The sequence below is a fragment of the Carcharodon carcharias genome, chromosome 4 (assembly GCF_017639515.1).
Source record: "Carcharodon carcharias isolate sCarCar2 chromosome 4, sCarCar2.pri, whole genome shotgun sequence".
Taxonomy (NCBI): domain Eukaryota; kingdom Metazoa; phylum Chordata; class Chondrichthyes; order Lamniformes; family Lamnidae; genus Carcharodon; species Carcharodon carcharias.
Window position 1 is genome coordinate 189,625,357 of NC_054470.1, and position 12,407 is coordinate 189,637,763.

At 36.8% G+C, this 12,407-nt stretch overlaps 1 protein-coding gene across 10 annotated transcripts in view; it reads right to left on the minus strand.

The window, feature by feature from the left end:
- The window catches only part of add1 (adducin 1 (alpha)), a 199,944-nt gene that overhangs the window by 42,634 nt on the left and 144,903 nt on the right, over nucleotides 1-12,407 (minus strand). For all 10 annotated transcript variants that reach the window (XM_041186143.1, XM_041186142.1, XM_041186144.1 and 7 more), the window contains exons 11-12: nucleotides 8,955-9,041; nucleotides 2,463-2,552 (exon numbers count right to left, since the gene is read on the minus strand). In XM_041186143.1, the coding sequence (XP_041042077.1) occupies nucleotides 2,463-2,552; nucleotides 8,955-9,041 (177 nt within the window). The remainder of the gene's footprint in view (nucleotides 1-2,462; nucleotides 2,553-8,954; nucleotides 9,042-12,407) is intronic.

The following is a 12,407-nucleotide window of genomic DNA, read 5'->3' on the forward strand; positions in this document are numbered from 1 at the left end:
TTAAAAAAAATTTCACCTATATCTCCTTTCCCCTCCATGTGGTCCTCCAGCTCTATAACTTCAACATTTTGTTCCTCTGACTTTAGCTGTCTACATATGCCCTTCCTCCCCACTCCCCCACCAAAATGCGAAGGTCAACAGCTGCCCCTGTTTACTTTGCTTTCAACTCCTTTTTCTTTGCATAAAGAAATAAACTTTACAGACTGTGTAACGCATGACTAAATCTCACTGTGTCCAGAGAAAACATTCTGAAGAACTAATACAGGTGGGCTCAGCAAGTTCGAAATGTGACCCTCATTACAAATGTTCAGGTTGGGGGCAGGGGGAAGAATGGTGACAGGAAGAATTTTTTTACTACAATGTACTCAATCTCTTCACTGAACATAGCTTTTGCTACCATTTGGGGAAAATTCTCTATTTCCTCCCATGGAGACCTGCTGTTTTGGGCCTTGCAAGCATCTATGATGCAAAATTGGTGATCTTCATGAGAGGGGAATACTCCCTCTCCTTTCCACAAATGCTCTTCTTACGATGAGCTGATAGACAGAATTAATATCACGAACATAAATTTGAAAGGCAGCTACTGCAGCATAGTTCACAAGAGTCTAAATTTCAAGGCCACAAATCTATAAACTAAGGTGGTCTTTGGTTAAAAATATTTCCTGCCAGTTCAAGTTGAAGGACTTTTGGGCCTTTTAAATTTATGCTGCATATATGCAAATTTGACAACTATTTCTTGAAAACTGATTTCAGCAATCACATTGTTCACAACCTATGCTTGCTTGCTTAATGTACTGAAGTTAAAAAACATCTAATACAACATTTCATGTAAGCACCAGTGAGCAGGATCCAAAATAACTATGTTCTTAACATTTGAATTTTACTTTGGTCCTATAGCACTCTGCCCTATTCTTATGCATTTCAGCAAGCCAGAATTTAATAGTAACAAACTTTTATTCTGGATTTTAAAAAAAATCAAGCATTTTGGAGTAGAACAGAGTTATTGGGTGAGGAAACATGATAATAGGTGCAGAGTTCAACAACAACATGTACCTTTCTAACAGGGTTAGCGGGATTTAAGGCTTGCTTTGAGAGATCGAGACCATCAATAAACTCCGTACAGTCTGAGAGAGGTGCATCCTGCAACAGCAAATTGAGTAAACAGTGCAAACCATACCCTCCCTTAAAGACTGGATAACTCAAATCCATCATGATATAAATTCATTTTCATGCAACTTATGTATCCAGTAGCAGGATGGCTAGGACAGGGTGGCATGCAGGCTATAAACCCAATTCTAATGATGTGCACATAGGGAGCTTTCAACCAGTCAAACTTTCATGATCTCATACACTATTACTTTGTTATAGAAACTTCACCAAAAGCTATAAAGTAATCTAACTAATCCTGTATTGAATATGTGCTGTGAAGAAAACTATTTTTATCGTTTGGGGTGCCTGATAATAATTGTTGAATTTTAAGTCTGTTAATCGATGCTTGAAAAAAAAAAATCTAGTTCCATTTATTATGCACCTCAAGTAGACCCAAGGATTTAAAAGATGTAAAAGACCAATACAGCAGAAATCCTTTGCATATTTTCAAATTTATTATATCATCAATTTTGGATAGAGATAACTTGAGTCTCTAGAACCATTTTTACTTCAACTAATTTTCATTGCACAGAAGTAGCCAGGAAAATTCTCATTAATTACACAGGTCATAAATTGATCAACTTATTCTGTTCAATTTTTTAAAAAATTGTATTTAAAAGCACATTTCAAATCATATCAAAATACATTAGGTGCTACATGTATTGTTGAAAATAATCATGACATAAGCTGCAATCTTTTCAGATTGGAGATATTATCTGCAAGTAGCAAACAGACACTCTACACTGACATAATACAGTTTATGCAAAGGTTTCAGAGGAAAGCTTTGCAGTTTAATCTCCTTGTGGCATTTTCAGACATTTTGTTATTTTGAATGATGAAACTATTTCTTTGATCTTGTACCAGAGGCCCAAGAACTTCCTAGATTTTAAGTTCTGAAGTATACTTAATCAATCCCCATTTAATTAAATGGTACAAGTAAAATGAGGTTTTGAAAGCCTGACTAGTATATTCAGCATGCTTACGACGTGTAACACAGTCATATCTAAAAGTACATAAGAGCATGCACAAATGACTGCATTCAGCAATGGTTCACAGGAGCTTCGATTGGCATGCTATTATTCAACTGTCAACATGATTTTTGCTCTGCCATATCTGCATTCTTGCTCGAATATTTTGAATATTAGACACAGTAGAGTTATCACTAGAACTTACCTCCCACATAGATAAATTCTGCCATTTAAAGAATAGTGTTTGCAAAACGTTAGGGAAAGATAGTGACAGATTGACAAACGAGATAATGACAACAGAAAGAAGTGCAGAATTTTTTCTTCTATGTAATGTTAAGTTCTCACCTGAGCAAAGGACCTATCCAGCACGACACCACATAGTAACTGAGATTGAGGTCCTGCAGTCTTTATATCCTGCAAATTTTGTTCTCGAATCTATAAGGGAAGGAAAATGAAGGAAAATCATTATTTTTCACTTCATTCAAGGATAACTCATTACTATGTAACATGTGTACTTTTGATTGGCTGAATAAAATGGTACAATTTTGCACTTCAATAAGTCTTTTACTATAAGAATGCACTATGGCTAATTGAAAGTTACCACAAACAACTCCAAGGAAGTGGTTCAGAATTAAACATAGGGATTGCAATATAGACTCAGATTAAGTAAAAGTCACATTATTATAGCTATAATAGACACAATTTCATCTCACCATTGCATAAAAGTTATTTATTTTCCTACTACAACTCTTGCATATTCTGCCATTCTGAACTGGAAGGATATAACATGCCTGCAGACATTCAGTAGAATTAGAAACATAAGAAGCGGTGCTGGCCATGCAGCCCTGTGAATCTGTTCCAGCATTTAATTAGATCATGGCTGATCTGTACCTGTCATTTATTGCAACGGGAATGAATATAAAAGTAGGGAAGTTTTGTTACAGTTGTACAGGGGATTGGTGACACCACATCTGGAGCAGTGTGTGCAAAGAAGCTTCACTCAACTGATTCCTGGGATGAAGGGGCTGCTTTATAAGGAAAGGTTGGACAGATTGGGCCTGTATCCATTGTAGTTTAGAAAAATAAGGAGTGATCTTACTGAAACATGCAAGATCCTAAAGTGAATTGACAGGGTGGATGCTGGGTGTTTCCTTTTGTGGGAGAAACTAAAGCTAGGGGACACAGTTTAAAAATAAGGAGTCGCCTATTTAAAACGGAGATGAGGATAAATTTTTTCTCAGGGGGCTGCTATCTCTGGAATTCTCTTCCCCAGAGAGCAATGAGGCATTAACTCCCTTGACAGTCAAAAATCTAGCTCAGCATTACAATATTCAAAGGGTATAGGGAATGGACAGGAAAGTAGAGACCACAATCAGATCAGCCATGATCTTATCAAATGGTGGAGCAGGCGCAAGAGGCTGAATGGCCTACTATTGCTCTTAATTCTTATATTTGAATGTACCCCATTTATATGCTTTTAATTCATATACCTCAACATCTTTGCCAAACAAAAATCTATTTCAGTCTTGAACTTTTCAATTGACCACCCCCCTCTGACCCCAGCCTCAACAGCCTTTTGGAGCAAGAGAGGTCCAGATTTACACCACACTTTGTGTAAAGGAGTCCTTCCTGATTCTGCTATTAAATTAACTAGCGTTATTTTAAATTTCATGTCCCCTCATTCTGGATTCAACCAGCCTAATATTTTATTTTTCATTGGATCAGGACATTTAGATGATTCCAAGCTCAAAAGACTGAAGAGGGAACTCCATAGCTTAGGGCCTAGGTAGCTGAAGGCGCAGCCACCTATGGTGGGACAATTAAAACCAGGATGCTCAAGAGGCCAGGATTAGTTGAATGCAGGTATCTCAGAGGGTTATGGGACTGCTTACATAGATAGGGAGAGGTGAGGTCATGGACAGGTTTGAAAACAAAATTTTAAAACGTGATGGGTAAGCCGGATGTAATACGATCACAGGCAGAGTTTTGGATGGGCTCAAATTTATGAAGGGTAGAAAGAGGGAGGTTGGCCAGGAGCATGTTGGAATAGTCGAGTGTCAAACTGACAAAGCATGGATAAGGGTTTCAGCAGCAGATGAGCTGAGGCAGGAGTGAAGTAGGGCGATGTTATGGAGGTGGAAACAGGTGGCCTTAGTAATGGCATGGATGTGTGGTTGGAAGCTCATCGAGGTAAAATATGGCACCAAGATTGCGACAAGTCTGGCTTGGCCTCAGTTGCAGAGAGAGGGATGGTGCTGGTAGTGGGGACTGAAGTCCCAAAAGCTTTGGTCTTTCCAATTTTTAATTGGAGGGAACTTCTGCTCATCCATTACTAAATGTTAAACAAGCAGTCTGACACTTTAGCAACAATGGAGGAGTCCAGAGAGATGGTGGTGAGGTAGAGCTAGGTGTTATTAGCATACAAATGAACACTATGCCATGATTTTGGATGATGTCGCTGAGGAACAGTATGTAGATGAGAAATATGGGGGTTGTGGGGGGGGTTGGGCACAGGGCAGAGATAAATCCTTGGCGGACAACTGAGATAACAGTGTAGGAAAGGGGAAAGAAGCCACTGCAGATGATACTCTGCCTACAATTAGATTGTTAAAAACAGAACGAGGCAAGAGCAGTCCCACCCAACCTGCTAGTGGAGAGATGGTGGAGGAGGGGATGGTGTAGTCAACCGTGTCAAAGGCTGCAAGCAGGTTGAGAAGGACCAGAAGGAACAGTTTACCTTTATGGAGAATTAAGACTTGTCGTGGAGTAAAGAAATGATGGACAACAAACAGGAAATCAAGCAACTTGCACACAGCTTTAGTACTAGCGATTGCGAGTTCTATCTAAAGTCAGAGGAGATAATTTGGCCATGGATGTCAACAGATGAGGAACAATTAAGAATAGAAGGAAGAAGTGATAATTGCTGAATAAATTTGAGAGCCATGAACACTGGTTTTTTTTTTAAGAACTGGAATAAGGTTTACATTGTTCCAATGAAGGTTATAAAAATAAAATCATGTAGCCACTGCTCTTTGAAAGGAATGGAGAATGCATGATCTGAAGCGAGTTAATGAATATCAAGTGAAATAATCAAGAGACTTGGGTGATGAGTGAAGGTTGTCACTAATGTGAAGGGTGAGTGAGAGGAGATACAGCTAAGGAACTGCTAAATTAATTCAGGAAGAAAAAAATGAAAGGGTGAACCAATTACAACACAGGCACAATAATTTGAGGTCACTGTTTAACCATTAATGCAGGTTTGATGGGGCTGCATATGTTGGTAACTAGTTTAGAAGTACACAATGGCACACTGTTGATGCTTTGGAATTACAGACAGATTAAGTGCTGAAAGTTTGAATGGTGTGCATCACAGGCAACAGAGCAAGAATTGTGCTACAAATCAAATTATAAATTATGCATTAAAATTAAACTTTAAAGGTGCGGGATAATATCAGTGTAAACAGCAATTTCCATAGCTTTACAAGTTACTCACTTTAAGGGCAAGAGACAAGTAGCTGTAAGGGTAAGAAAGGGAGACAGATCAAAACAAATTAAGATGTTTGGTAAAGATTTGCGGGGGAGCTACCGAGAGATGTAGAGAATTTTTTTTTTTAAATACAGAAAACCACTGTAATCTGGAATCCCCTGCAGATGGAAGAAGATTCAATAGTGACTTTCAAAAATGAATTGGATAAAAACTTGAAAAGAAAAAAATGCAGGGCTCTGGAGAAAGAGCTAGATTGTGGGATTAACTCTTTCAAAGAGCTGGCGCAGGAATAATGGGCTGAATGGCTTCCTGCTGAGCTGTAAGATTCTACGATTCCAATCAACCTATGACTCTATAGCAGAAGATGTCAGCCTTAAACATGCTATACAACTCCTCACCTTACTTGATTCAACTTTGCTCTGTCACAGTATTACGTCAAAGTAATTGCATGCTTTGGATTTATGCAATTTATTTAGCAATCTGGATTGCACAATTGTAAAAACAATTTGTTTTAAGGTATTTCTTTTTAAAACATAAGAATGCAAATATTGAAAACCCAAAACTCCTTAAAATCACTGTTGCATCCCATTTTTAGTGAAGCTTTATAAATAGATACTAAAATAATCTTTAATTTTAATTTGCCCCAAAGATGGCATTTTTAAAAAAAGTTAGCAAGTTAATATGTCAATAATATGCAAACAGGCGCGCTTTCGAATCAAGCGGAAACACTGCTGCCGACACTCACCTATGGAACACATGCCCTTTAATATTAGCAGACCACAATACAGTAAAATACATCAAAAATAGAGGAAGGAAGAAACTCAGTTTAAAACTGAATTAGGAAATAAAACAAGAGATAGTAGCTAAAAGTCTAAAAATGTATCTATATCCTGATCCATTTCCTGCCAGTATTGTAGGAACTAAAACTGACATTAAATTAAAAAAAAACTCCTTCAAACAAGGTGACCCCCCCCACCTTGGGTAACAAAAGAAATGCTAATTTACTGAACAGATTGGAGAATTGCCTAATTGCCTAATCTACCAAAATATAATAAACAAATCAAGTAATTGCAAGACATTTTGAGCTATTGCTTTCAAGTTGTTTAGATCTTTCAGCAGAAAGACAGAACCAGGCACTAATAAGATTACAGAAAGACAAGACATACAATGTGCAGAAGGGTGGCAGATGCAGTCCAGTGTAGATAAAGTTGGAATATACATTTTGGGGAAAGGAGCAAATGAAGAGGGTACAAATACATCGATCACTGACGGTGAAAGTGCGTGCAGAAAAACCCCAAAAAAGACAAAATGTGGTTCTGGATTTTATATTAATATAAAAACAAATTATTAATTTGTACAAAAATACTGATTGGGCAACAAATGGAGTATTGCAAGCACCACAATATAGGAAAAAAGATTTGTATTTCTATAGTGCCTTTCAGGACCACAGGACGTCTCAAAGTACTTTACAGATAATGAAGTTCTTTTGAAGTGCTTTCGCTGTTGTAATATAGGAAATGCAGCAACCAATTTGCACACAGCAAGCTTCCACAAACAGCCAGATAATCTGTTTCAGTGATATCAACTGAGGGATAAATATTGGTCAAGACCACCAGGGATAACTCTTCTTCAAAATAGCACTGTGGCATCCTTCATGTCCACCTGAGGGGCAAGTCAGAGCCTTGGTTTAACACTTCATCTGAAAGACATTGATAGTGCAGCAAACCTTGGTATTGCACTGGACTATTGGCCTTGATTTTATACTCAAGTCTCTGGAGTTGAACTCTCACACTTCTGAATCAAGGTGAGAGTGCTACCCAACTGAGCCACAGTTGAAAGTTTACAAAAGATCACAAGAAAAATATAAAAAATGAGAAGTTATAATGATGAAGATGATTTTAAAAACCAATTATCCCCAGTGTAACAAAAATTTAGAAGAAATCTAATGGAGGCATTGGCAATTACAAAACCTTGAGAGGATAATTAATACAGTTTCCATGAGTTGTGAACTGATAGCATGAGGGTACAGAATCAGTATCGTAACAAGAAGAACAAGAAGTGATGCTAGAAGAAATGGAATATTTGAACATGAAATAATTTACTACAATTGGGTAGTGAGATACCGAAGATAATATAACTTGTTAACTGGATCCACACCAAGTTAAAACTAAGACACAGCTGCTTTCTTTGCTGGAGAGAATTTATTGACTTAGTTCACAATCAACCCCCCCACCCCCACCCCAATAATGTCCCAGCTATCCCCCATTTATAACGTTTCTGCTCAGTTTCGAACCGGGGACCTTTTGCGTGTGAGGCGAACGTGATAAACAGTACATTACACTAACACTGGCCTATTCCCCATTTATAGGTGTACAAATACCCATCACCTGTTTAACAATGTAATTGGTATTAAACCTTAACAATGTAATTAATAAGACATTGACGTAACTTAAAAGGAAATTGGATAAGTATTGATAAGGGACATAAGGAAAGGGTTGGAAAATGGGATTAAGAGAATAGCTAGCTAGTATCTGCATAGAGTTGATGGGCCAAATGACCTCCTCCCATGCTTATTGGCAGATTCAGGCACTGGCTAAATCAGATTGTTTTCTGACCAGCACATCAGAGAATTTTGACCCTTTTTAATGCCACACCTCAGAACATGTTGAAGTTCCTATGAAGAAATTTGAATCAGTTTAAATTTTATTATTATTTCCTGGCAAAATTTGAATTTTGAAAAATATTTTGAACATCATAGCCATTTCATCCTTATCCAGGTACATAAACTGGATAGTAGAAGAAGACACAGGAGCATGAAAGCACTGTGACAATTTCCCACACTTCCCCATCTAGGGAGGTGGAGGCATGTGACTAGGAAAAGAAAAGAACAGTACTCCCTCAACTTTGATGCAGAACCACAAACACCAGCATAAAGAGTTCCTAACAGATACCAAACAGGGAAGTGCTCTCATACAGGCTTTGGTTATTGCAAGGTTCCTAGCAGATGTTTGTTAGGCAAGGAAGTAAAAATATTTTGCTAAGTAAATGTTCTTCTAGCTTTTCCTTTTCTATGTTATCCTTTCACTTTAAGAAAAGCTCTTAGAATCTTTTAATTACAAAAGCCTAAGACAACTGACTAAAAGAGCCCATACAGAAAGCAGACTGAAACACCATGGATCGGTGCATTGCTGTGTTACATTTCTTGAGTTAAACAGATCTTCCTAAATTAAACGTCACTTTGATTATGTCACACTGCTCAAATTCAAGAAATATTCCCCTCAGCAGCATTAAAGAAAAGCAATATAGTGTTTAGTTTCAGAATAAACACTTTCAAGTCATTCTTGTCCTACCTTATTCCTCATCTCTTTGAACTCACGTGGGTCAGTGTTTAGTGGCACAAACTGGTTGGGAATTGGACCAGCAGATTCTTTTGTCCACTATAAACATCAAAAATACCAAATGGTCAGTATCCAGGTCAGCTTTTATAACTCTAAAATAAAGTGAGACTGTAGATTGAAATAAATCATGCATTTACTAAAACATTCAGTGCATAAACATGGATTGCAGCAAGAGCATTGAATCAATGCTGATACATTGTTCCCCTTATATTAAGGTCATTGTTCCCAGTATATTAAGGTAATTGTTTGAAATTGTTCACAAGTCTTGCCAATTTTACTTGTTCATAAATATAGTAGCCCCTCACTAAAATATTCAAACCATTAGCAATGACTAGAAATTATAACTTTAAAAAAATGTTTTGTCCATTTGAGGAAACATTTACCTAGTATGATCGCCAAAATTATCCAGACATTAGGATTCAATTTGGTGGTTACATAACTATTTAAAGCATGGTCCATATAATTGCATTTAATAACTCTTCCCATCTCCTACTGAGATCAATCAAACATTTTGTGCAGTGCATTCAGGATTTTGCTACCCTACTAGCAAGGGGTTAAGCTTGAACATGCTTAATAAAATTGGTTAGCCAATAAGGTTGTGCCAACACTTTTTCATTGTGAGCATCGTTGGCTAGGACCGCATTTATTGTCCATCCATAATTGCATGAGAAGGTAGTGGTGAGCTGCTTTCCTGAGCCGCAGCAATCCATGTGGTGTAGCTAATCCACGGTGCTGTAAGGGAGTTCCAGGATTTTGACCCAGTGATAGTGAAAGAATTTTTACTAAATAACCACTAGGAGTTATGCAAAGGGTATTTTATTATGTTCCAATTGTTGTAGGAATTGTTGAAGGGTGTTAGTGTTGGGAAATAGGACACTCTTCCCACCAGATATTAGGATTAAGTACACCCAGATTAGTGTAATTAAATGAGTGATACATATATTTCTATTCTTGTCAATAGATGCATTTAGTCTTAGATCTGCAACTCCTACTGTACATTGATATCTTAATTGCTCATGCCAGCCATCCTTGTGGCCTCTAAGCTAAAGAATCATAAATGGTTTTGAATAGTTGTTTTGTGTGTAATAGAGCCAAACTGAGGGTAATTAAACTCATTCTGCTTAAGGCAATTTTAACTAGAAGAGAACCAAGAGGAAGTTAATGGACTAGAAACTGTACTAAAACCAAGTGTTACGAAGAAGGGGCAGAATGTGCCTATACATCATTGATTCATTGCTCTGCAACATTTACACAAAAGCAAAATTAAAGCATAAAATGACCAGTTGAGGGAAAAGAAGGGGTGGTGGTGTGATATCGGTAGTCCAGAAGCTTGGTGAAGGAGTTTTTTTAATGTGCAAATCATGAGTGGGCATCACCAAAGTTCTGTACTGGAAACGATAATACTGATTAAGAACATCTTATGGATATGAAAACTAGAATTAACAACCCAGATTTTACAATATTCCCATGGTTAATTTAGTGATTTCTAGCATTGCTGATCCCTTCTGAAAGTACATTTTCAAAACCACCCCACAACAAAACCACCACAAGCAAACTTTAAGCACTTAATGATTTGTTTTTAAAAGGCTGAATCCTATCCTCCATGCATACTTTTTCTGTAGATGAGTGGGTCTGACTAGTTGATCATAACTTGCAGCCGACACAAGTAACAATTAATCTTCTGTGTTTCAATGTACTCATACTGAAGCTTTGACCAGTTGATCAGAACCCACCAAGCATATAAACAATGTGCAGAGAGAATAAGCATGAGCCACTTCAAGTCCGTGAATGCCATGGACTTTTTTTTTATTTCTCTCAGAAATAATGCATTTAGAATTTATGTAGAAAATAACAGAAAATAAAGCTTCGGATGCTCGTCATTCCTAAAAAAAAAAGGGGGGAAACTGGGATGGATATGGAAGAATGAATACTCACTCATAACCATTCTTCTGACAAAAAAATTACAGCACCTTTTCACCAGAAATAATTTTAACACAGTCAAAACAAAAATACCACAACTAATACTATATTGAGAGAGACCACCACATTAGAACAGTCAGAAATAAAAAAAAAACCTTTCTTTTGTTTTTTAAAAAATGACATGACATTAAAAAATGATTAATTTTAAAAGATTACTTAGTCTTGAGAAATCTTACGTACAAAATGATAGCAAACCAATCAGGGCTATGATACAGCCATCACTCTGTTGTGACCACGCCAAACTTCTGGTTATAGATGGACAAGACAGACCAAACAGAATGTTCATACATGTGAACTCACCAATAGCTCTTTTAAAAAAAGCATACGAGTATTTGAAAAACTGTAATTGCATAATTTCCTGTAATTTTAAAATTCTAGCTGGAAATCTTAGTCAATGCATCACTTACAATGAAAAGAGCGCAATTTTATTTGCAATGAGGGCTTATAGTAGCTATATGAAGCTATACTGATTATTCCAACTCTCTAACTCTGATACAGATAAAGTGAGCTACAACATCTCTAGTAAATGTAGTACTTCTAGCTGACCAACATCTCAGGGTTTGGAATTAAAAGGCGTTTTCTTGTTAAATTTGAGATGAGATCAATTTTGGTCAGAATGTATTTTTGGAAAAGTAGGATCACTAAATGACTAATTGCCTAGGATTACATTAATTTGCCTTTAAAGATATGTATAAGTCACATACAACTTGAGATCAGAGCCCAAAATCACCTGATTAAACTTTTTCAGGGTGAAGTTTAGTTGAAACATTGCTTAGGAATGACCCAGAGATAAGCCACACCTGATATGTAGAAGATTAAATTTAGTAACAAAAGATATGTGCCAGTGCCTTCATATTCTGAGTCACCGTTACTGCATATTCTACGTGCCTGCAAAAAATTAATGGGGGGGGCCATCAAATCATATAAAACTATGCAGCTGTTTTGTTCTTCAGCACTTTAAATTCTATACTCTTCTTCAATTGATTGCTCAGAAAAATGAATCTGAAATCTCAAGTAATTTTAACTCATGAACTGCTTTCCAGATTTGGTTTAGAAAATTAGCCATAGCTAGTTACATTGAAATGAACACAGAAAATAGGACACAGTAATGAAGGGCACATTTTTCAGCAATAAGTCCTTCATCTGTAGGTTTTAAATGTGTAAGTGTGTGGTTACATTTTTAACTGATTTCCGAATTAATATAGTTTGTATTAAACAATTATATATTAAAAGTGTGAAGATCAAAAGTCTGTTTTAATTGAAACAGTCATTGTAATAAATTACTTCTACTAAGTTCACATCAGTACTATTTTATCACAGGTCGTTCTTACCCCCTATCTACAGATTATTGATCTCAAGCTATCAGTTATTAAAATCTTTTCTTGAAAATCCCAGTTAGTGAGTGTTCCCTGATTTAATCAAAAT